Below are 26,880 nucleotides of genomic sequence, written 5' to 3' on the forward strand. Positions count from 1 at the left end.
TATGACAAAATTCAACATCACATCGTAATAAAAGCCCTGAAGGGACTAGGAGAAGGGCACGCCTGAACCTCACAAAGGCTGTATGATACATCTATAGTTCATTCTGGCCTCAGTGGGGAGAAATTGACAGCAAGACTGAAGAAGGAAGGAAGGAGGTAAGGGAATCACATTCTTCACAATCTTATGCTGTGAGTTTGGAATCGATCCATCTGCTTCTACTTCATGGAAAAGTTTATTTAATGCTAGTATTAGTTTAACTTTGAAAGTCTTACAGAACTCAGTCATGAATCACTCAGGAACTGGGCTTCTCTTTGTTGGAACACCGCAGAATACTTCCTCTATTTCATTCTATTTTAGGGGCCTGTTTAAGTCATTTATAACATCTTGGTTCAGCTTAGGCAGTTTCTATACATTTCTGCTAGATTTTTCCATCTTATTTCAGTATAAGTTTTGAACCCTATTACACTGCTGGTGGGAATGTACAGTTATACAACCACTTTGGAAAACAGTCTGGAAAGCTAACGATTGACCTCCCTTATGACCGAGTCATACCACTTCTAGGCATCTATCCTGAACAACAGGAACCAGTATACAAGGACACATGCACCTCTATGTTTATTGCAGCACTGTTCACAATAGCCAGGATATGGAAACAACTCAGATGTCCCACCACAGATGAATGGATCCAAAAATTGTGGTATCTATACACAATGGAATATTATGCAGCCATTAGAAAGGACAAAATAATGGCATTTTCAGAGAAATGGATGGAGCTAGAAGAAATCATATTGAGTGAGGTAAGCCAAGTGCAAAGAGACAAACAGCACATGGTCTCCCTGATAAGTGGATGTTAAATCCAAAATGTTAGGTGATATGACAAAATTCACAGGACTTAAGAAACAAAGGACTTCCACTCATCTGGTCGAATCACTACTAAGTAACCCCATGCTGCTGATCACATATATGGTATATATGTGCACACTGGAGGGAAAACAGGAGGACAGCACAGAACTAGAGGGAATCAGGGAAAAACATACAACAGCGGGACCCATCAGCTGCACTGGTCATTGACCAAAATGAACTAAGCAACACAATGGCAGCGATGGGAGGGAGGGAACAAGTCGGAAAGAGGGAATAGCTGATGCTATGCAAAACAAAAGAAATGTACATATCACCCAATGCAGAAGAAATAACTGTATTGCAAAGCTCATAGAACTCATAAATGTTATAGACCATGATAGACAATTTGCCCCATGAAAGTTAGAATGTGTTTGTGACTTTAACTAAGCATCACTAACCCACAATACTGTGAAATTTGGGAAATTATGTAACCACTCAGTCACAATAAAAAAATTGAAAAAAACAAAGAAACAAGTTCTGAGATCCCTAACATTAACTTCACCCCTCAAAAACATTTTTTGAAGAATACAGAAGTATGGCTAGGAATGTAGCTTAGTTGAAGAGAGCTTGCGAAGCATGCATGAAGCGCGGGTTTGATTTCTCAGTACCCTATACACAGAAAAAGCCAGAAGTGGTGCTAAGGCTCAAGCAGTAGAGTGCTAGTTTTGAGCAAAGAGAGACTCAGGGACAGTGCTCAGGCCCTGAGTTCAAGCCCCAGGACTGGCAAAAAAAAAAAAAGACTACAGAAGTAGCATGATCATATTGATACATGCACAAAAAGACTTTGACAAAATTTAACATCGCTTCATTTTTTAAAAAGCCTTGAAGGGATTAGGAAGAAAATGGGGCATTCCTCAACATCACAGAGCTTATGCATGATAAACCTACAGTTCACGTTGTCCTAAATGGGGAAAATTGAAAGCAAGTCTGAATAAGGAAGGAAGGCGAGGGAACTCAGAGATCTCCACTCTCTGATCCTATGAGTTGAACATGATCCTTTTGCTTCTAGTTTATGGACATGTTTGATGGGTACCACTGTTAGTTCAACTTGAAAAGTCTTACAGAATCAGCCATGAATCCCCTGGTTCCTGGGATTTTCCTTGTTGGAAATCTGCTGATTATTTCCTCAATTTAATTGGGTATTATGGGCCTGTTCAAATTGTTTTTATCTTGGTACAGCTGAGGCAGTTTGCATACATTTTCTCCTGGATTGTTAGAGTGTAAGTTTTGAAGGAGTCCTTCATTATCCTTTGGACTTCCTGGTTGATTTTTGCAGTTTCGATTAGCATCTCTAATTTTGTTGATTAGAGTCTCTTCTTCATTAATGAAATAGTGGTCTGTTAAATTTATTAATTTTTTTCTAAAAGAGCAGCTTTTTGTTTTGTTGATTTCATGTGAAGTGTGCTTTTAGTCTCTAGTTAATTTATTTATCACCTGTTCTTTACTATCTATCTCCATCTCGTTGTTTGGGGTTTGATGTGCATGAGATTATTTACTCACACTGTTTGTCTTGTCTATATGTGTACAATGTACACTAAGAACTTTCAGTACTGCTTTTCCTGCACCCAGAGTGTCTGGTATGAAGTGGTATATTTTTCAGTGAATTTCCACCTGTTGTTCAGTAATGTGTTAAACAGTCACTGTATGTTTGAGTGTCTTCTAAAGTGTTCTGTTGTTTAGGAGCAGTTTAATTTAATTGTGGTCAGATAAGATGCCAAGAGTTATCTCCATCCTTTTGTTTTTGCTCAGGCTGACTTTGTGTCCTAGAATATGGTTAATTTTGGAAAATGTTCCATGTGCTGCTGAGAAGAGTGTGAGTGGTGTGGTTGTTGAAATGCTTCTAGATGTCTTCTATGTCCATTTGAATAATGGAATCATTTAATTCAGAAGGTTTTTTGCTGATTTTTGTTTGGTTGACCTACGCTTTGTTGAAAGTAAAGTGTTAAAATTTCCCACTATTGTGTTGAGGTCTATCAGGTTCCCTGAGGCTAAGAGTATTTGTTTAATGTATTTATGTCTTTCAAGGTTTGGTGCATAAATATTATCCACTATTATTTCCTCTTTGTAAATCGTGTCCTTTATTAATATATGATGGTCTTACTTGTCTCTTTGTACTGATTTTAATGAAAAGTGTACTTTATCAGATAACAATGTGGCTACTCTGGCCTTCTTGCAAGGTGTATTTGCATGAAGGCTTTGTCGATCCTTTAGCTCTGAATTTATTTTTCTTTGTGTGAAGAGTTTCTGGGAACCAACAAAACCCAGATGAGGTTCTGGGTTTTTTTTTGTTGTTTTGTTTTGTTTCCAGTCTACTGCTTTACATCTTTTGGTTGGAAAGTTTACCTGCTGGTGTTGAACGTCACCATGGAGAGGTAGATCATGTTTCTGCCATCTTGTTATTTAACTTTAGTGTGCTTCTTTTCTCTTCTAGTATTTGCCAGCCTTCTGGTGATTTTTATTCAATGCTGTGTTTTCTTTTTTCTGATTGTAGTCTTTCTTTTATTATGCCTTGTAGTTCTGATTTAATTCTATGGATTCTTTTTGTTGTTGTTTGTCGTAGAAGGTTTGAGTTTCACCATCCATTGTGATTTTTAGCCAGGCTAGTTACATCAGCTTGGGTTTCCAATTGTTCTCATTTGGGGGTTGAATTATACCACTCCAGGCTCTCTTTGCATTCAGTTGGTATGGAGAAATCTGCAGTCATTCTCATCTTTTTTCTGTTGTAATAAAGTTCCTTCTTTAGTTTGGTGCATTTAAAAATGGTTTCTTGCTTTAGAAGTTCAGCGTTTTCACTTTGATGTGTCTTGAGGTATTTTTTCGGGCACCCTGTCTGGTACGAGTTCTACATATCTCTATCAGGTAGGTGAGACTCCTCTGTTGAGTTAGGGAAATTTTCTGTTCTTATTTTGTTAAATGGCTTATCAATGTGTGTCCAGAGCTTTGGACAGGAGAAAACCTTGTAGCACAGCCTGTGCATTAGAATCCTGACCCCCGTGCTGTGGGGTACAGGAGCACTCCACAGCTGGCCCACCAGATTCTGAGCTCTGCAGAGCCACGGCCCCCAGCAGGGAAGACAGAGAGCGCTCTGGGTTCCACTCAGTATGTCCCCAAGGCTGTGAGAACTTTTAATAACCAGCAACATCCTGAAGTTTACTTTCTGATGAGTTTGACTTAGAAAGAACACACATCTTGAAGTTGTAATTCTGTTCTTCTAAGTAATCAACTTAATATGTTCTCTCAGAGATTGCCTTGGCACCTGGGAGAGAGTTTTGCATGTCCTGTGGGGACATCAGATTGAAGCCTGTAAACAAGGCCAACCAGACAGCAGGTGACACTGATTGATGTCCACTGGGAGAAGCCTCATCACCCTGGTATGGTTCATAGTCAAGGCTGGACATGGGCAGCCTATCCACGATGCCAGGCTGCCTCCAGGAAGCTGTGCCTCGTGAGCCAGCATTGTGCAGCTCTCAGCCTTAAGAGGAACATGAGGTAGGAAGAGGTAAGAAGACTTCATCATCCTTTTTACCCCCAGCCTTACAGCATTTCCTGCTATGCATGTTGTAATTTGAAACGGGGTGGCAATAATGTTTCCTTAAGGGAACATAGAAACGTCACTGTTTTCTTTTTTTGTTTTTTTTGTTTTTTTTTTTTTGGGTCCGGTCGTGGGGCCTGAACTCTGGGCCTGGGTGCTGTCCCTCAGCTCTTCAGCTCAAGGCTAGTGCTCTACCACTTGAGCCACAGCGCCACTTCCGGCTTTTTTCTTTTTGCTTATGTGGTGCCGAGGAATCGAACCCAGGGCCTCAGGCATGCAAGGCAAGCGCTCTACCACTGAGCCATCTTCCCAGCCCTCTCACTGTTTTCTAGATTGACTTTATCTGCAATAACCTGGAACAGACCTAAATTCTTTTATTCATAATTTATTCATTGATTTACAGATGTCTTTCTTTTCTTCTTTCGTGGAACCTGAACTCTGGGCCTGGGACACTACCACTTGTGCCACACTTTGAACTTTTTCTGCTCATGTGGTGCTGAGGAATCGAACCCAGGGCCTCATACATGCAAGGCAAGCACTCTACCATTGAGCTACCTTCCCATCCCCCCACAGATGTCTTGTATGTATGTATGTATGTATGTATGCATGCATGCATGCATGTACATATGTATGTATGTGTTTATTTAATTATTTTTGCCTGTCCTGTGGCTTGAATTAGGGCTGAGGCACTGTCCCTTAGTTTCTGTTCTCAAGGCTAGGACTCTACCATATGAGCCACAGCACCACTTCCAGCTTCTTTGGTAATTTATAAGAGATAAGAGTCTCACAAAGTTTTGAAGTCTGTTGGCTTCAAACCATGATCCTCAGATCTCAGCCTCCTGAGTAGCTAGGATTATAGGAGAGAGCCACTGGCACCAAGCTACAGATGTTTTTCTTATAACTCGTCAATTCTGTGAAATGACAGATGTTAGCAAACCATTCTTCCCAGTTTTTAGAATTCTGTCATTATTATTTTATATTTTTATTATAAAACTGATACGCAAGGGTTACTATTTCATAAGTCAGGTAATGAGTATAAATATCTGTCTGTTGTAAGGCTTCCACTCAGGGTGTACATGCTGTCCCTGAGATTTTATGCTTCAAGCTGCGGTCTGCTTCTTTGATCCACAGTGCATTTCTTTTTGGACAATGTCGCTCCTACCTCTGTCTTTCCCAGTTTTCCCATCCTGTCCTAACCACAAGCAGTATATTTCCTTTTCCACATAATGTCTACTGAGTACCACTGATTCATTCATTCATACTTTGATTGTCATAATTGACAATCAAACTCTCCAAACAGCAAGTGACTTTATTCCTCCAACCTCAATGGAAAAATTTCAGTACCCACAGATACAATGCTAGTGACATTGTAGATATTGTTTAACATGGTACCGGTAACAAGATCTCTGCATGATAAAATTGTTCATCACTTACATATACTGAATCTATCACATAGGAGATTTCCTGTATTTGTTGCTATATTTTCCTCACTTCTACTCCGGTGATCTCTGCATAGGGTAATGGGTGAGCTGAAGCGTACTTTGAATCTTAGTCTCCTGTTCCATTGCCCCAGTGTTTATCATAGTGCAAGACTGGTTTGTGTAGATTTTTGTGTCATTTCACTCCAGATATACACTGGCATTTCATCTCTGGAGTCACATGATAATGATTGCATTTCATATCAAGGCATGCTAAAATAGAACCATGGTCAGTACAATGCTTCATTGAGATTTCAGGGAGTGTGTGAAACAATTTTCACATCTGGCATATTTGGCCAACTCCTCTTTTGAATCTTATTTTATAAACATTTTACCCAGAAATTTCCCCCAGTTTGTAATTCTTCATAGGAAACTTTCCACCTGGAAATCTTCCTGGGTGGTAAACATTTCCTTGGGGATGCTGGAGCTTGAACTAGTGGTCTGTCCCTTACCTTTCTTACGTATTACTGATTAGATGTGTTTTCAAATGAGAGATTGTAGCTGGACATGGTGGCTCACACCTGTAATCCTAGCTTCTCAGGGAGTTGAGATGTGAGGATCACGATATGAAGCCAACCCAAGCAGGAATGTCTCTGAGACTTATCTCTAATTAGTCAGCATAAAGATGAAGGTGAAGCTCTTAGCTTTTAGCAAAAGCATACCATTCAGGCCCTCAGATCAAGCTACAAGACTTCAAACACACACAAACACACACACACAAAGCATATATAATAATCTAGAGATCAAAGAAAACATAATTTACAAATTCCTTTGTACCACAGGCCTATGGTTCTCCTACTGAAGGCGCTAGGACCCATGGTGTGAGACAGGGTTCTTTTCTATAATCACAACCATTTCTGTCCTCTAGATCCTATAGATCTTTTGTCTTTGGCATCCCACTCCAGAAGGACCATCCCTGGGCTTGAAACTGACTTTGATTTTCTATATTCTTTGTGAAGCTTAATTTGGAATGGATACATAATCCAGTGCGCTGATTTTTCTCTCCTGTATACTCCCTGCTGATCTATGCATCAAATATCACAAACACCTTAGCTATGTTCTCAGGTGCATCAATATGGGGGCTTTTCCTCATAGCCCAGCTGTGTGTTGGTGTCATGGGGAACTCCCTGCTCTTCGTGCTCCATCTGTATACATTTTTATTCCAAAGTCATCTGAAAAAATCCCATCAATACCATCTTCATGCACCTGACTGTGGTCAACATCTTGAACCTCACCTTCACAATGTTGCCAGACATCATGGCATACTTCAGATTTGAGCAATTTCTGGACGATGTGGGCTGCAAGGCAGTGGTGTACCTCTACAGAGTCACCCGGGGACTGTCCATCTGTACCACCTCACTCCTCAGTGCGTTTCAGGCCATCACAATCAGCTCCAACTGTGCCCACTGGGTGTGGCTTAAATCTAAGTCTTCAGTGTGGATTTTCTCTTCTTTCCTCTTCTTCTGTATCATCAATATGGTCATCTATTTCCCAATCACTGAGAGTCTGAGAGCCAAAAGCAATTTCACACTTGTAGGTTCTGGGTTTTCCAATGCATATTGTCAGGCTCCGCGGATAGAAAACAATAGATCATGGTATTTAATCTCTATCTTATTATTTCGAGATCTTGCGTTTGTTATCCTCATGGTCACCACCAGCCTCTATATGGTGACCCTCCTGTACCGACACCACAAGACAGCCCGGCACCTCCACAGTCCCAGGCTTGCTTCCCAGTCAGCACCTGAGAACAAAGCCATCCACACCATCTTACTGTTAGTCAGCTGTTTCGTGTTCTTCTATTGCTTCAACAACATCGCAAACTTTTATTCCTTTTACACAGCAGTGAAAATCCCAACGCTGGATGTGATCATTTGCATTGTATCATCATGCTACCCAACTGTGTGTCCTTTTTTCCTAATGAAGAATAATAAAATTCTTTCCAAATGTAAACTCTCCTTCTTGTTGATAGGAAGTACCGGTTGTCATAAAGCATTCAATGGCTGATTGGACAGCCAAACTTTTCTTCAAAGCAGTTAAATTCCTAGTAATATATCTAGAGAAGAAATTGTGTATATTGAACACATGAAGTGTTGTTCCAGTTCAGAGATACTGTAATTCTTAAATGCTGAGGTACTTGTGTGTGTGTGTGTTTGCACAGAACTTTTCTGTTGCTTAGTTCCTTAACAGATTATTAGTGGGACAAATGAAATACATTATCTGTACACTATTAAAATTAAAAGCATTTCTGTTTTTATGAGACAGTGGCTAGACAATCTAGTTCTTCCTTGTGTTCCCTTCCTACTAAAAGTGCTGTTTGTTATATGGAATTTTATTAGATCACTCTAAGAATGCTGGTTCTCCAATGACAGAGTAGCATCTAGCCACCGAAGAAACAGCATGTGGCCAAAGGACACAGCCAGAGCCAGGCACAGGTGGCACCCTGGGAAGAAAACTTAGTGAGACCCTTACTTCAACTAATCACAAGAAAAGCCAGAAGTAGTGCTATGGCTCAAGTGGTAGAGTGCTAGCCTTGAGCAAAACAAGCCCAGGGACAGTGCCCAGGCCCCGAGTTCAAGCCCCAGGTCTGGCAAAAAAAGAAAAAAGAGTGGAGCTTGCAGCCAATGACAAAGAAAATTGTAGCCAGTGACAAAACAAGATGCAACCAATGACAATCAGGATGCAGTCAACGCAGAGATGTGTATACACCATGACACATATTCTTCCATCTTGTGATATCCATGACTCTACTCTGTGACAAGCAGTGTGGTGGCAAAGGCACAATGGAGATCAGTGTTCTGATTTAGACAACAAAGGAAACCTTCCAAGATAGGGCCGTGGAGAGAGTAAGTCCCTGCAGGTCCTGTCGTCCATCACCACTGGACTTACTGGAGAAGTGTCATGACGAAAAGGGGTGCTATTCAGTCTGGAGCCCACTGGGCATTGGGTATTTTATTCTATTCTAGTGTTTTGGTCAGAGACTAGGCCTGGAACTCAGTATCTGACACTTTTGCTCATCATCTGATGCTCCACAAGTCTCCTATCCCACCACTGGACACGCAACCTAGTTTGAAGTCTCCTCCCTCTGTTATCCTTCCTGTTCATGGTCACTATACACAGTTGGCCAGTTGGCTTTCCTGATAGTGTTTTGTCCTTGATTTTATTTTGGACCTTAATATTTATTGTCTGTATGTGTTGAGCCAATTTGCATCCTTGGAATAAAATCAGCCTTATTATCATGTGTGATATTTCTAGTATATTATCACATGTACTTCTGAGACTTTGGGATGAGTATCTCAACTACATTTCTTTACCATTTTCTAGTTTGCTTGACAAGAATAGTGTCCTTATCATGTTTTGTTAGCAGGGAAATTCTGCTTCAATCAGCTGAGTTCCCACATGTTTCTTCTCTGTTACCAAAATTGTTGGAGGAGCCTTTTCATGAACGTTTTAGGGTTTCTTTTCTTTTCTTTTTTTTTTTGTCGGTCATGTGGCCTGAACTCTGGGCCTGAGCACTGTCCCTCAGTTCTTCAGCTCAAGGCTAGTGCCCTACCACTTGAGCCAAAGTGCCACTTCCAGCTTTTTCTGCTTATGTGGTGCTGAGGAATCTAACCCAGGGCCTCATGCATGCAAGGCAAGCACTCTACCACTGAGCCACCTTCCCAGCCCCCGTTTTTGGGTTTTGTATTGTTTGTTTATTTTTTGTTTTCTTTGTTGCTGTTGTTTAGTTGTTTTGTTCTTGTACTGGTCCTAGGGCTTGAACTGAGGACCAAGGCTGTGTGCCTGAGCTTTCTTTGATCAATGCTGGCAATCTCCCACTTGAGCCACAGCTCCACCTGTGGCTTTTTGCTGATTAAATGCAGGTAAGAGACTCACAACAGTGTTTGTGCCCAGTCTAGCTTTGAACTGTGATCCTCATATCACAGGTTCTGAGAAGCTATCATAACAGTGTGAAGCTGGCACCCAACTTCAATAAGTTTTGGATATATAATAGAACCTCTGAAATATGAACAAGGAGGACAAGAACTACTTACAACCGAATTGTGATGTGCAAGGAGATTGAAGTCATAGTAGTCTCTCCAAAATGGAGGACAAAGTATGAACAAAGCCAGCAGTGGTACTCATTAGACAATGTGTGGAACTGAACTATGCAACTTGTGGTTGGAAATGGGAGAAAAAACTGAGAGAGATTGTGGGAAGGGGTAACATTATCCAAAACGAACTGTTCTAATTAACTGTAATGTGAAACATGAACCCCTCTGCACATCATCTACAACATAACAATTTTAGTCGGGCGCCACTAGTGGCTCATGCCTATAATCCTAGCTACTCAGGAGTCTGAGATCTGAGGATCCCAGTACAAAGCCAGCCAGTGCAGGAAAGTTCATGAGCCTCTTATCTGGAATTAACCACTGGAAAACTGGCAGTGGCGCTGTGGCTCAAGTACTTGCCTTGAGCTGAAAAACTCAGGGACAGCGACCAGGCCCAGAGTTCAATCCCCATGAACAACAAAAAAGATAAAATAAAATAAATATACTCACTTAAAAAATAAAATGAAAAGACAGTCTTCTCTAAAATAAAAACCCTCAGTACCGAAGGTGGTCAGGACTTTCAGAAGGAACAAACACTAGTGCCCTCAAATACAAAGAGGAGCAACTCTACAAATACCTTATGACAAATGGAGAAGAAAGATGACATTGGTCAATTATCTCACTCTTATAGTACTTTGTGGGAAGGCAACTCCTCTGTCCAACTACTTAAACATCAAAAATAAAACCAAAAATAAAACAAATATACACATCAGAAATAGAGAAACTAAAGAAATAAAGTCTGAGATTAAACCCTGACATTAACTACACCCCTCCAAAATATTTTTAAAAGAGGATAGAAGTAGCATGATTGTATCGATACATGCACAAAAAGACTTTGACAGAATTCAACATCACTTCATTTAAAAAAAAAAAAAGCTTTGAAGGCATTGGGAAGAGAGTGGGTCATGCCTCACCATCACAAAGCTTAGGCATGATAAATCTACAGTTGAAGCTGTCCTGAATGGGGAAAATTGAAAACAAGTCTGCATAAGGAAGGAAGGTGAGGGAAATCAGCGATCTCCACTCTCTGATGTTATGAGTTTGGACATGATCCTTCTGCTTCTAGTTCATGGATGAGTTTGATGAGTACCACTGCTAGTTCAACTTGAAAAGTATTACAGAATCAGCCATGAACCCCCTGATTCCTGGGATTTTCCTTGTTTGGACTGTCAATGTCATTGGGTGTTATGGGCCTATTCAAATTGTTTTAATCTTCTTGGTGGAGGTCAAGCAGTTTGCATACATACATTTCTACTGGATTTTCCATCTTGTTAGAATGTAGGTTTTGAAAAGAGGCCTTCATTATCTTTTGGATTTCTTGGTGGTTTTTTGCAATGTTTGCATTAGCATCTCTGATTTTGTTCATTTGAGTCTCTTCTTTTCTTCATTAATTTAGGTAGTCATTTGTAAATTTTATTGTTTTTTTCCTAAAAGAGCAACTTATTGTTTTGTTGATTTTATATAAACTGTATTTTTAGTCTCTACTTAATTTATCCCCTGTTCCTTACTACTCTCTCCATCTGGTTGTTTGAGGTTTGGTGTACAGCTATTTTCCTAGTAACTTCACTCACACTGTTTGTCTTATCTATATGTATACAATTACACTAAGAACTTTCCTTTCCATACTGCTTTTGCTACACCCAGAGGGTCTGGTTTGAAGTGTTATATTTTTCAGTGAATTCCCACCTATTCAGTCACTGTATGTTTGAGTGTTTCAGTAGTGTTCTGTTGTTTAGGAGCAGTTGAATTGTGATCAGATAAGATACCAAGAGTTATTTCCATCCTTTTGTTTTTGCTCAGGCTGACTTTGTGTCCTAGAATATGGTTAATTTTGGAAAATGTTCCATGTGCTGCCGAAAAGAATGTGAGTTGTGTGCTTGTTGGGTAAAATACTTTCTAGAGGGCTTCTATGTCCATTTGAGTAATGGAGTTATTTAATTCAGAAGCTTTTTTGCTGTTTTTTGTTTGGTTGATGAAAGTGGGGTGTTAAAATCTCCCACTATTATTGTGTTGGGGTCTATGAGGTTCTGTGAGGCTAAGAGTATTTGTTTAATGTCTTTATGTCTTCCATGGTTTGGTGCACAAATATTATCCACTATGATTTCCTCTTTGTGGATCATGTACTTTGTTAAGATGTGATGGTCTTATTTGTCTCTTTGTACTGATTTTAATGAGGAATATATTTTTATCAGATGACAATGTGGCCACTCTGCCCTTCTTGCAAGATGTATTTGCATGATGAATTTTGTACATCTTATAGCTCTGAATTATTTTTCCTGGTGCGATGAGTTTCTGTTGTTATAGTTGTTTTGTATTTTTTCCCAATATACTGCTTACATCTTTAGGTTGGGGAGTTTACACATTGATGTTGAATGTCACTATGGAGAACTATGTCATTGTTCCTGCCATCTTGTTATTTTCCTTTCGTGTGCTTTTTTCCTCTTAGGTAGTTACTAAACTTCTAATGATCTTTATTCAAGTCTATATATTGAATTCTTGTATTTATTCATAGTGTAGTGCTTTTATATAATGCTGTGTTTACTTTGATTGTTTTCTCTTTTCTAATTGTAGACTTTCCTTTATTATGTCTTGTAGTTCTGATGTAATTCTATGGATTCTTTTTGTTGTTGTTGTTTGTCGTGGAAGGTTTGAGTTTCACCATCCATTGTGATTTTTAGCCAGGCTGGTTACACTAGTTTGGGTTGCCAATTCTTCTCATTTGTGGGTTGAAGTATACCACTCCAGGCTCTCTCTGAATTTAGTTGGTATGGAGAAATCTGCAGTCATTCTCATCTTTTTTCTGTTGTAATAAAGTTCCTTCTTTAGTTTGGTGCATTTAAAAATGGTTTCTTGCTTTAGGACTTCAGTGTTTTCACTTTGATGTGTCTAGTGGTATTTCTTCTGTCACCCTGTCTGGTATGGGTTCTACATATCTCTACCAGGTGGATGAGATTCCACGTTGAGTTAGGGAAATTTTCTGTTCTTATTTTGTTAAATGGCTTATCAATGTGTGTCCAGAGCTTTGGACAGGAGAAAACCTTGTAGCACAGCCTGTGCATTAGAATCCTGACTCCCGTGCTATGGGGTACAGGAGCCCTACATAGCTGGCCCACCAGATTCCAAGCTCTGCAGAGCCAAGACCCCAGCAGGGAAGTCAAAGAGTGCTCTGGGTTCCTCTCAGTATGTCCCCAGGGCTGTGAGAACTAACTTTTAATAACCAGCAACATCCTGAAGTTTACTTTCTTATGAGTTTGTCTTGGAAAAAACACACATCTTGAAGTTGTAATTCTGTTCTCTAAGTAATCAACAGGCTGAGAACACTCAGAGAGAACTACAGGAATGGCATGAACGGGAGCGGGAGGAAGCTAAGCAAAGAGTAATACAGGAATTGAGAGAGCAGGATGAGAATACACAAAGATCACTAAAGGCATTCATGGGAACCATTAACAAAGGGCTTAAGGAAGTCAGGGAGAACACGAAGGGAATGCTGAATGGAACCCAACAGAAGGAATGGGAGTCCAAGGAAACCATAACCAATCAACTAAGTGATTTGAGAATAAACACTGAACACCAAATTAAGGAAGTAAAGAAGTTCATACAAGATCTAAAACAAAGCTTTAACAAAGAATTTGAAGCCATCAAAGCTGACCAATTAGAAGGCAAAGAAATAAAAACAAACTAGAAAGTCTTAACAGCAGGTTAGACCATGAAGAAGATCGAATCTCAGGGACTGAAGACAGCCTAGATATTATAGAGAAAGAACATACAACCATCCAATACAAATCCAAGAAATATGAGAGATCTATCCAACACTTGGAAGACACAAAAGAAGGCCTAATCCAAGGATAATGGGTGTAGAGGAGCACCTAGAAACAGAAGTTAATGGTCTAGGAAATTTGTTTAACAGGATCCTAGCAGAGAACTTCCCAAACATGCAAAAATATAGGCCTATTCACATAGAAGAGGCTTTTAGAACTCCAAACAGACCAGACCAGAATAGGACATCCCATTGTCACATTATAATCCACACAGGATCAATTCAGACCAAGGAAAAGTTCCTTAAAGCTGTGAAGGAAAAAAGATTAATCACCTATAAAGGGAAACCAATTAGAATCACCTCAGATTTCTCAGCAGAGACAATCAAAGCAAGAAGAGCCTGGAATGATGTATGCCATGCCCTAAAAACAAACAACTATTAACCAAGAATACTGTACCCAGCTAAACTCTCCTTCATAACTGAAGGCCAAATAAAAACCTTTCATAGCAAAGAAAAATTGAAACAATACATCTCCACCAAACCAGCCCTACAAAAGATTCTTAAAGATGTCCTACACATAGAAAACCAACAAGACCACAATAAAGGCCAAGAAACTGCACCCAAACTGAGAATCCAAGAACCATAGGAAGAACCCAATTTTCGCAGCCCCCAAGAAGGTAGATAACATGGCAGGAACTCCCAAATACCTCTCAGTCCTATCTCTTAACATTAACGGACTTAACTCTCCAATTAAGCGACATAGACTGTCTAGTTGGATTAAAAAACAAGACCCATCTATCTGCTGCCTTCAGGAGTCACATCTTGCCCGTAAAAACAAACACATTTTCAATGTTAAAGGCTGGAACAAAATCTACCAAGGAAATGGCCCCCATAAACAGGCGGGAGTTGCAATCCTAATATTAGATAAAATAGACTTCAAATTAAAATTTGTGAGAAGAGACAAAGAAGGTTGCTACATATTAATTAAGGGATCTCTCCTTCAGGAGGATATTACGATTCTAAATCTCATCCATTTCTGTCCTCTAAGATCCTCAGGAGCCCTTGGGATTCCATTTCACAAGCGCCAACACTGGGCCTGAAACTGATTTTCATCTTCCTCCTATTCTTCCTGAAGAACCATTTAGAATGGATCAATAATCTAACGCACTGATTTTTCATTCTGGTATCAAATGTTTGGCTGCTGTATACATCAGACATCACAATGCCATTCACAATGTTCTCGGGTGAATCAATATGGGGGCTTTTCCTCATAGTCCACCTGTGCATCGGTGTCATGGGTAACTCCCTGCTCTCCATGCTCTATCTGTACATGTTTTGATTCCAACGTCATCTGAAGAAGCCCATCGATGCTATCTTCATGCACCTGACAGTGGTCAACATCCTGAACCTCACGTTCACAATGTTGCCAGACATCATGGCATCTTTCCGAGTTCATGGTTTTCTGGACAATGTGGGCTGCAAGGCCGTGGTGTACCTCTTCAGAGTCACCTGGGCGCTTTCCATCTGCACCACCTTGCTCCAGTGTGTGTGGCTTAAATCTAAGTCTTCAGTGTAGATTTTCCCTTCTTTCCTCTTCTTCTGGGTTGTCAATAACACTCATCTATGTCCTGGTCATTAAGGTTATGAAAGCCAAAAGCAATTTTACTCTTGCAGGTTCTGGATTTTCCAATGTATATTGTCATACTCAGCAGATAGAAGACAATAGATCATGGTATTTCATCTCTATCTTCTTATTTTGAGATCTTGTGTTTGTAATCCTCATGATCATCACCAGCCTCTATATGGTGACCCTCCTGTACCTACACAAGACAGCCCAGCACCTCCATAGTCCCAGGCTTGCCTCACAGCCAGCACCTGAGAACAAAGCCACCCACATCATCCTGCTGTTGGTCAGCTGTTTCATGTTCTTCTATTGCTCCAACAACATCGTGGACTTTTATTACTTTTACACAGCAATGAAAATTCCAACACTGGAAGTGATCATTTGTATTTTATCATCAGGCTACCTAGCCATGTCTGTTTTCTTCCCTACGAAGAATAATAAAATTGTTTCCAAATGTACACTCTCCCTTTCATTGATGGGAAGTACCAGTTGTCATAAAGCATTCAATGGCTAATTAGACAGCCAGATCTTTTGCTCAAAAGCAGTGAAGTTTTTAGTAATGTACCTGGGGAATAAAACTGTGTGTATAAACTATGTGTATTGAGCACTTGAAGTCTTATTCAACTTTAGACATGTTGTAATTCTTAAACATTGAGGGAGTATGTTTTCTCAAACATTTTATATTTATATCCCCTGTTGTTGCTGTATTTGAGTTTGGTGCCATAGTATTGCATATACATTTATTTGAATTAGGGAAGCGAAGGGGAACAACAGAATGGTGAGATAAAGGACAAGGGCTGAGCCAATGCAACATCAATATACAGAAGACAATATGTTGGAAATGATCTGTACAAATTTTGGGGGGTGAGGAGGTAGGAGGGGGGGATAGAAAGTAGGAGAAAAAGGAGGGAAAGTATAACAAGTTTGTCAAAAAATGTATTTATTGAGCTGGGAAGGTGGCTCAGTGGTAGAGCGCTTGCCTTGCATGCCTGAGGTCCTGGGTTCAATTCCCCAGCATCAAATAAACAAAGAGAAAAATAGCCTGAGGTGGCACTGTGGCTCAAGTGGTAGAGCTCTAGCCTTGAGCTGAAGAGCTGAGGGACAGCACCCAGGTCCAGAGTTCAGGCCCCATGACCAGACCCCTCCAAAAATGTATTTATTTGTTTACTGATGTGACTGTAATCCCTGTGCATATTCCTTTGAAAAGAATATATATGTATACATGTATATATATATATGTATATATATATATATATATATATATATATATTTTGTCGGTGGTGGGACCTGAACTCTAGGCCTGGGCGCTGTCCCTCAGCTCTTCAGCTCAAGGCTAGCGCACTACTACTTGAGCCACAGCGCCACTTTCTGCTTTTTCTGCTTATATGGTGCTGAGAAATCAAACTCTGGACCTCATGCATGCAAGGCAAGCACTCTACCACTAAGCCACCTTCCCAGTCCTTGACAATAATTTTTTTAAGTTTTTTTTTTTTTTTCATTTTTGTCGTTTCATGGGGCTTGAACTCTGACCCTGGGCTCTGTCCCTCAGGTCTTCAGCTCAATGCGAGCACTCTACCACTTGAGCCACAGCGCTACTTCTGGTTTTCTGGTGGTTAATTGGAGATTAGAGTCTCACAGCCTTTCTTGCCTGGGCTGGCTTTGAACCTTGATCCTCATATCTCAGATTCCTGAGTAGCTAGGGTTACAGTCGTGAGCCACCAGTGCCCAGCTCAAAAAAAAAAGTTTTATATTGCTTAGTTTCTTAAACTATTATTGGTGGGGGGCTGGAAATGTGCTCTAGTGGTAGAGTACTTGCCTAACATTGAAGAAGCCCTGGGCTCAATTCCTCAAAATCACATACATAGAAAAAGCCAGAAGTGGTGTAGTGGCTCAAGTGATAGAGTGCTGGCCTGGAGTCAAAGAACTCATTAACAAGCCAGGCGTCAGTGGCTCACGCCTGTAATCCTTCATATTCCGAAGGCTGAGATCTAAGTATCGAAGTTCATAGCCAGCCCAGGCAGGAAACTCCATGAGACTCATCTCCAATAAACCACTCAGAAAATCGTAAGTGGAGCCATGGCTTAAGTGGTAGAGTGCTTGCTGTGAGCTGAAGAGCTCAGGAACAATGTCCAGGTCCTGAGTTCAAGACCCAAAACTGCCCCTCCAAAAAAAGATTATTGGTGGGATAAAAGAAATACATTTCCTGTACACTATTAAAATTAAAAATAATTTCTGTTTTTTAATAAAGACAGCAGCTAGGCAGTCTATTTCTACCCTTCTTTCCCTCCCTAATAACAGTGCTGTTCGTTATATGGATTTTTATTTGATGGCTCTATGAATTCTGGTGATCCAGTGACAAAGCAGCATCTAGCCAATGAGGAAGCAAGATGTAGCCAATGTCAAAGGATACAGCCAGAACCAGGCACAGGTGGCTCATGCCCATAATCCTAGCTAGTCAGAAGACACCTCGGTTCTCAGGCACCCTGGGAAGAAAAGTTAGTGATACCCTTACTTCAACTAATCACAGGAAAAGCCAGAAATAATTCTATGGCTCTAGTGGTAGAATGCTAGCCTTGAGCAAAAGAAGCCCAGGGACAGTGCCCAGGCCCTGAGTTCAAGCCCCAGGTCTGGCAAAAAAGAAAAAAGGGTGGAGCTTGCAGCCAATGACAAAGAAAATTGTAGCCATTACCAAAGCAGGAGGCAACCAATGACAATCAGGATGCAGTCAATGCAGAGATGTGTATACACCATGACACATATTCTTCCATCTTGTGATATCCATGACTCTACTCTGTGACAAGCAGTGTGGCAAAGGCACAATGGAGATCAGTGTTCTGATTTAGACAACAAAGGAAACCTTCCAAGATAGAGCCGTGGAGAGAGTAAGTCCCTGCAGGTCCTGTCGTCCATCACCACTGGACTTACTGGAGAAGTGTCATGAGGGAAAGAGGTGCTGTTCAGTCTGGAGCCCACTGGACATTGGGTATTTTATTCTATTCTATGTTTTGGTCAGAGACCAGGACTGGAACTCAGTATCTGATGCTTTCAGTCATCATCTGATGCTCCACAAGTCCCCTATCCCACCTCTGAACACTCAACCTAGTTTGAAGTCTACTCCCTCTGTTATCCTTCCTGTTCACAGCCGCTATACACAGTTGGCTCTCCTGATAGTATGTATTAATCTTTGATTATTGTTTAGACCTTAATATTTACTGTTTGTGTGTGTTTAGTCAATTTGCATCTTTGGAGTGAAATCCATTTGATTATCATGTGTGATCTTTACATTTGTTACGGTTTTCTATTTTACTAGTCAGTAACAGTGTTCTTACCATGCTTTGATAGCAGGGAAATTCTGTTTTCATCACCTGAGTTCTCAAGAGTCTCCTCTCTGTTATGAAATTGTTGCAGGAGCCTCTTCATTAAGAGTTTGAGGTTTTTTGTTTGAGTTTTCTTTGTCGTTGTGCTGATCCTGGGGCTGGAAGGGAAGACCAAGTTTGTGTGCCTGAGCTTTTGCACATGAACCATATAATAATTTTAAACTTTATTTTATTATAAAGATGTTGTACACAGGGGTTATGGTAACATGGTAAGGTAATGGGTAAATTTCTAGTTGATCATTGTTGTAATAATTAAATTATAGAAACTTAAAAAATAAAATAAACAGGCTGGGAATGTGGCTTATTGATAGAGTGCTTGCCTGGCATGCATGAAGCCCTGGGTTCCATTCCTCAGTGCTTTGTTTCCTTGACTTTGATTATTCTTTTCAGATTGTCAGCTTCTCTTTATTATGGTTTGTAGTGCTAGTTTGGTGTCCATGGATTCTTGGTCTATGTTTTTCATGGAAAAGTTTCCTTACACCATCCATTGTGACTGTTACATTCCTTGGTTACCCCAGTTTGGGTTTCCATTACTGTCCTTCAAAACTGCTAGGGGCTCTCCTTGCATTTAGAGTTGGTATGGAGAAATCAACAGTAATACTATCTTCTTTCCGTTGCAATAAAGTTCTTCCTTTGGTTTTTGCTTCATTTAAAAATAGTTTCTTGTTCTTGAAGTGCAAAGGTTTCACTGTGATGTGTCTAGAGATATTCTTCTGGGATCCTGACTGCTACAACTTCTACAAGTCTCTGTTAGGTGGGTGAGATTCTGTGTGTTGAGACAGGAGATATTTTCTGTTCTTATTTTGTTACCTAGTTTTTCAATGTGTAACCAGAGACCTTGTGAAAAGAAAACTTTCTAGCATATCTTATGTGCTAGTTTATGACCCCTGTGCTATGGGTTCCTGGAGTCCCCGAGCTCTGGTGCACCAGATGCTGTACTCTGCAGATCCAGGGCACAGGGTCACCCATGGTGGCAAATCCCAGTGGGAAAGGCAGAGAGCATTCTGTTTTGCTCCAAGCTCAGGATGCATCCAACTTTTAATAACCAGCTACGTCCTGAAGTTTACTTTCTTATGAGTTTGACTTGTATTATTTTATTCCATAAGCATAGTGTGTTCTCTAAGCGATTCCTTCAGCACCTGGGAGACTGATTGGCTCTCCTGTGGGGACATCAGATTGACACCCTGTAAACAAGGCCGTCAAGACAGCATGTGACACTGATTGATGTCCACTGGGAGAAGCCTCATCACCCTGGTATGGTTTATAGTCAAGGCTGGTCACGGGCAGGCTATCCAGCTTATCCAGCCTTTTTTTTTTTCAGTCATAGGGCTTCAACTCTAGGGCTGGGCACTGTCTCTAAGCTCCTCCGCTCAAAGCAAGCACTCTACCACTTGAGCCACAGCACCACTTCCAGTGTCCTGGTAGTTAATTGGAGATACGAGTCTCACAGACTTTCCTGCCCACACTGGCTTTAAACTATGATTCTCAGATCTGAGAATCCTGAGTAGCTATGATTACAGGTGTAAGCCACTGGCAGCCTGCTCAGATGTTTTTCTTATAGCTTATCAATTCTGTGAAATGACATGTTAGAATTGCACTCTTCCCAGTTTATATAATTTTAATTGTCATTATTATTTTGTATTTTTATTATAAAGCTAATATATAGGGTTACTATTTCATAACTGAAAAAATGAGGATAAATATCTATCTGTTGTAAAGCTTCCACTCAGGGTGCACATGCTGTCCCTGAGATTTTAAGCCCCAGGCTGCGCTCTGCTACTTTGAACCACAGTGTATCTTCTACAGTACATTTCTTTTTGGGTAATGTTACCCCTACCTCTGCCTTTCCCAGTTTTCCCATCCTGTCTGAACCACAAGTTATGTAGCTCCTTTTCCATATAGTGTCTACTGAGTACCACTGATGCATTTGTTCACCCTTTAACTGTCATAATGACAAACAGACACTCCAAACAGCAAGTCACTTTATTCCTCCAATCTCAATGGAAAAATTTCAGTACTCACAGATACAATGCTAGGGAAATCATAGATTTTTAACAGGATAATGATAACAAGATCTCTGCATGATCAAAATATTCATCGTTTACATATACTGAATCTCTTGCAGGGTAGTTTTCCTAGGTCTCTTGCTATACATTACTCACCTGCAGTGATCACTGTGTAGAGGAAATAGGTGAGCTGAAGAATACTTTGAATCTGAGTCTCCTGTTCCATTGCCCCAGTGTTTTATCATAGTGCAAGAGTGGTTTGTGTAGATTTTTGTTTCATTTTCCTCCAGAAATACATTGGCATTTCATCTCTGGAGTCACATGATAATTATTGCATTTCATATCAAGGCATGCTAAAATAGAACCATGGTCAGCACAATGCTTCATTGAGTTTTCAGGGAGTGTGTGAAAACATGTTCACATCTGGTATATTTGGCCCACTCCTCTTCTGAAGCTTTGTTTATAAACATTTTACCCAGAAATTTCCCCCAGTTTATAATTTCACCATAGGAAGCATTCTACCTGTAAAACTTCCTGGGATGGTTAACATTTCTTTGGGGATATTGGACCTTGAACTAATAGTCTGTCCTTATCTTTCTCATGCACTACTGAGTAGATGTGGTTTCAAATGACACATTGTAGCTGGACACTGGTAGCTTGCACCTGTAATCCTAGCTACTCAGGGAGTTGAGATGTGAGGATCATGCTATGAAGCCAACCCAGGCAGGAATGTCTCTGAGACTTATTTCTAATTAATCAGCATAAAGATGGAAGTGAAGCTCTTAGCTTTGAGCAAGAATAAAACACCACAAGGATATCATTCAAACAATGATATCAAGCTGCAAGATTTCAAATGCGTGCGCACACACGTGCGTGCATGTGCACACACACACACACACACACACACACACAGGCACACAGCAAATATAATCTGGAGAGCAAAGAAAATTTCTTATAATATGCCAATTTCTATACCACAGGCCCACAGTTCTCCTAGTAAAGGCACTAGGACCCGTGGTAAGAGCCAGGGTTTCCCTCCTATAATCTCATCCGTTTCTATACTCAACGATCCTCTGGAACCTTTGAGATTCCATTCCGGAAGTGCCATTCCTGGGCCTGAAACTGATTTTCATCGACCTCATATTCTTCCTGAAGAACCATTTAGAATGGATCAATAATCTAGTGCACTGATTTTTCATTCTGGTATCTACTATCTGGCTGCTCTATACATCAGACCTTTCAATGCTGTTCACAATGTTCTCGGGTGAATCAATATGGGGCTTTTCCTCATAGCCCAGCTGTGCATCGGTGTCATGGGGAACTCCCTGCTCTCCATGCTCTATCTGCACATGTTTTCATTCCAGCGTCATCTGAAGAAGCCCATCTTTATACATCTGACTGTGGTCAATATCCTGAACCTCACCTTCACACTTGTGCCAAATATCATGGCATCCTTTGGAGTCCAATGTTTTCTGGATGATGATGTGGGCTGCAAGGCGCTGGTGTACCTCTTCAGGTCACCCGGGGATTGTCCATCTATACCACCTCACTCCTCAGTGCGTTTCAGGCCATCACCATCAGCTCCAGCCGTGCCAAGTGAGTGTGGCTTAAATCTAAGTCTTCAGTGTGGATTTTCCCTTCTTTCTTGTTCTTCTGGGTTGTCTATATGCTCATCTATGTCCCAGTCATTAAAGTTATGAAAGCCAAAATCAATTTCACCCTTGTTGGTTCTGGGTTTTCCAATGTATATTGTCATACTCCACAGCTTGAAGACATAAATCAGGGTATTATATCTCTATCTTATTATTTCGAGATTTTGTGTGTGTAATTCCCATGATCATCACCAGCCTCTACATGGTGAGGCTTCTCTGCCAACACCACCACCTAGCTCAGCACCTACATAGTTTTAGCCTTGCCACCCAACCAGCACCCAAGAGCAAGGCCACCCACACCATCCTGCTGTTGGTCAGCTGTTTCCTGTGTTTCTATTGCTTCAACAACATCACCAACTTCTATAACTTTTACACAGCAGTGAGAATCCCTACCCTGGAGGTGATGATTAGTATTCTGTCAGCATGCTACCCAACTGTGTCCCTTTTTTTCCTCATGAAGAATAATAAAATGCTTTCCTCATGTGCCCTGTCTCTTTCATGGAGAACTCTCAGTTGTCATAAAGCATTCAGTGGGTGATTGGAAAGCTGAAATTTTTGTTCAAAAGAAGAGTAAAGTGTAGTAATGTACATGGAAGCAACTGTGTGGGTATGAGCACTGGAAGGGCTGTTCAAATTTAGATATGCTGTAACTTTCAAACACTGAGGTACCTTTCAAACCACTGAGGTACTAAGGTGTGTGTATTGGTGCGGGGATGTTACAAAAAGTTTTATCTTATTTAGTTGCTTAAAGTACTATTGGTGGGATAAATGAATACATTTTCTGTACACTCTTAAAAGTAAAAAGGTATTTCTGCTGCATAAAAACAGATGCTACACTGTTCATTTCTTCCTTACATTCTAATTCTACTAACAGTGCTGTTTGTTACAAGGAATTGTATTAGAACATCCTATGAATGTTGGTCATACAATGACAATGCAGCACCCAGCCAATGAGGAAGAGGGATACAGCCAATGACAAACCAGGATGTAATCCGTGAGAAAGCATAGAGCCACAGCCAGCCATGGGTGGCTCATGCCTAAAATCTTAGCTGATCAGGAATCTGAGCTCTAAGCTCTGAGGTCCATCATTCTAAACCACTCTGGGCAGGAAAGTAATTGAGACTCTTAGCTCAATTACTCACAGAAAAATCTCTAAATGGTTCTGTGGTAGACTGTTAGTGTTGAAGAAAATTCAGTTTCATGAAGGATCTTCTTCTTCTTCTTCTTCTTCTTCTTCTTCTTCTTCTTCTTCTTCTTCTTCTTCTTCTTCTTCTTCTTCTTCTTCTTCTTCTTCTTCTTCTTCTTCTTCTTCTTCTTCTTCTTCTTCTTCTTCTTCTTCTTCTTCTTTTCAGTTTCATGAAGGATCTTCTTCTTCTCCTCCTCCTCCTCCTCCTCCTCCTCCTCCTCCTCCTCCTCCTCCTCCTCCTCCTCCTCCTCCTCCTCCTCGTCCTCCTCCTCCTCCTCCTCGTCCTCCTCCTCCTCCTCCTCCTCCTCCTCCTCCTCCTCCTTCTTCTTTTTTTGCCAGTCGTTGACCTGAATTCTGGGCCTAGACGTTGTCTCTCAGCTCTTCAGCTCAAGGCAAGCGCTCTACCGCTTGAGCCACAGCGCCACTTCTGGCTTTTTCTGTTTATGTGGTTCTGAGGAATTGAACCCAGGGCCTCATGCATGCAAGGCAAGCACTCTACCACTGAGCCACCTTCCCAGCCCCATGAAGGATTTTTTTCTGTCCTTGCACACTGAAATTGTAGTTTTTGTTGCCTGCTAAATGAGTTTCTGAGAGACAACAAATGGTTGAGTTTGGTTTCCCGCTCTCCAACTTTTTTTTTTCTGTTTATGTGGTGCTGAGGAATCAAACCCAGGGCCTCATGCATGCAAGGCAAGCACTATACCACTGAGCCACCTTACAAGCCCTTGAGTCTTGCTTTTTGATCCATCTGCAGCTCTATATCCTTTGGTTGAGCAATTGAGCCCATCGATACTTGTTACTCTGGGTCCAGGGCTCTGAGAATCAAAGTTTAATAACCAACTGCACCCTGAAGTTTATTTTCTGATGAGTTTGACTTGGATAAAACAAAAAACACGTCTTCAAATGGCAAATGTGTTCATCTAATTAATAAACTTAGTGTTTCCTCCTTGAACCTGGGGAGAATGGTTTGCAGCTCCTGTGGGAAGATTTGATGGATGCCCAGTAAACAATGCCAGCCCGGCAGCAGGTGACGCTGGTTGACATCCAGATATCAATGACAAGAAGCCTCCTTATCCCAAGCCTTCTCTATAGTCCAGCCTGGCCAGACTCAGCCTTTCCATGATGCCAGAATGCCTCAAGGAAGCTGGGCCTTGTGAACCAGCTCTCAGCCCTGAGGAAACCACGACGTAGGAAGAGGTCAGAAAACTTTTCATTATTCCATTTCCCCTGGCTATTGTCTGCTATATGTGTTGTGATTTGAAATGAAGTTACACAAATGCTTTCATCCAGGAACACAGAAACCTAATTGGGACTGACTCTCTGCAGTGACCTAGAAAACCCTAAAAATATTTTACTCATAACTTAGAGAGTGATCTACAGGTGTCATTTGTTTGTTTGTTTGTTTGTTTATTCTGGTGCTGTTGCTTGAAGTAAGGGCCTGGGCACTGTCTCCGTGCTGTCATGCTCAAAGCTTGGACTCTATGACATGAGCCCCAGTTCCACTTCCAGCTTGTGTTATAGTTTATTAGAGATAAGAGTTTCACAGTCTTCACTACCAAGTTTGGCTTCCAACCATGATCACCAGCTCTCACCCTCCTGAATAACTAGAATCTCGGGTGTTTGAGCTACCCACACCCAGCTCCATATCAGATGTCTGTCCTATAACTTATGGATTCTGTGAATGATAGAAATTAGTATTGCATTCTTCCCAATTTTTATAATTGTCATTTTATATATATATATATATATATATATATATATATATATATATATATATGTAGTCGGTCGTGGGTCTTGAACTCTGGGGCTGGGCGTGGTCCCTTAGCTCCTCAGCTCAAGGCAAGCACTCTACCACTTGAGCCACAGGCCACTTCTGGTTTTCTGGGTGGTTTATTGGAGATAAGAGTCTTACAGATTTTAATGCCTGGGCTGGCTTTGAACCTCATTCCTCACATCTCAGCCCCCTGAGTAGGATTACAGGCATGAGCCACTGGTGCCAGGCTTCATTATTATTTTTTATTGTCATTATACATGTAATGTACAGACGGGTTACCATTTCACGACTCAGGTAATCAGTATATTTCTTTTTTGACAATGTTATCCCTTCCCTCCAAGTTTATTCATCCCATTACCACCCACAAATTGCATACTGCATTATCCACAGAGTCTACTGAGTACCACTGTTACATTTGTTCACATTATAATTTTCATAATGGACAATCAAACTGTCCAAACAGAAAGTCATTGTACTCATCCAACCACAATGGAAGTTTTTCAGTACTTACCTGACATTCTTACCTGGACATCATAGAGATTTTCTTTATCATGGCAAGGATAACCTTACCATTTCTTCATGATAAAAACATTCATCACTTATGCCGACTGAACCTATCGCATGATCAATTTTCTGGATCTGTTGAGGTGCTCTGGCATTTTCCTCACTTTTATTCTTGTCCTCACTGAATAGGGGAAATGGGTGATGTTATGCCTAGTTTGAACCTTCTTTTTAAGTTCTCACAGTAGTGATTTTGCAGCCTAGGAGACAAGAGATTTGTTTCTCAGACACTTGAGTCAAGCAAATAAAAACAGGTAGTTTCCCTCCCTCAGTAGAAATAGTCTGATAAATAAAAACTTAGACAGTCTGTACACTGAGATTCCATAACTTGTCCTGTGATAACGGAGAGGTATACCTTCTTCAGCTTCAGAGGTGGTTTTGGTCATTAAAATTTTAAGTATCAAACCAGTACTTTTCAGCCACAGTATCTTCACTCTGAGATAATCTTCTTCACAGTGAACTTAATATCCTCACGCTCAATTCTAAGACAATGCAATTTGAATACGAGATGCACACCACATGCCCTGGCTGCAAACTGCTTTTCTTGACAAGGATGAAGTCCTTCAAGGAGGTATGGTTACAGCTGTATTACTGAACTGTGCTGGTAAAAATCACACAATTTATTATCATGTTGCAACCTTTGTTTCCAATTTAGTGACTGTTGCTATGGGATTAGACAGCAAAAATGACAACATTATTAGGTTTGTTTTGTTTTTAAACTATGATTTAGTAGCAACTAAAGTTCCCAATTTTAACCCCTGGGCAGTAAGATCCAAGTTTCCTTATTGGCACATTAGCACCTAAGGGTCAAGGGGTTGAATAACCAGCACCAAAGATAGGGCACTTCTGATTGTCCCATTTGGCAGAAGTGAAAGGAAAAGAAGTTGTGCTAGATGTTGAAGGGATTGTGGGCAACAGAAAGAAGACACTAGGAGAGGGAAACTG

At 40.7% G+C, this 26,880-nt stretch overlaps 1 protein-coding gene across 1 annotated transcript; it reads left to right on the forward strand.

The window, feature by feature from the left end:
* The first annotated feature begins 6,965 nt into the window (after positions 1-6,965).
* LOC138811538 (vomeronasal type-1 receptor 40-like) lies at positions 6,966-7,914 on the forward strand. Its single transcript, XM_069999292.1, is given in 2 exon segments — positions 6,966-7,094; positions 7,096-7,914. Coding segments are annotated over 2 exon segments (948 nt in total).
* Positions 7,915-26,880: the final 18,966 nt, after the last annotated feature.

The sequence above is a fragment of the Dipodomys merriami genome, unplaced genomic scaffold (assembly GCF_024711535.1).
Source record: "Dipodomys merriami isolate MVZ:Mamm:240054 unplaced genomic scaffold, mDipMer1.0.p SCAF_106, whole genome shotgun sequence".
Lineage (NCBI taxonomy): Eukaryota > Metazoa > Chordata > Mammalia > Rodentia > Heteromyidae > Dipodomys > Dipodomys merriami.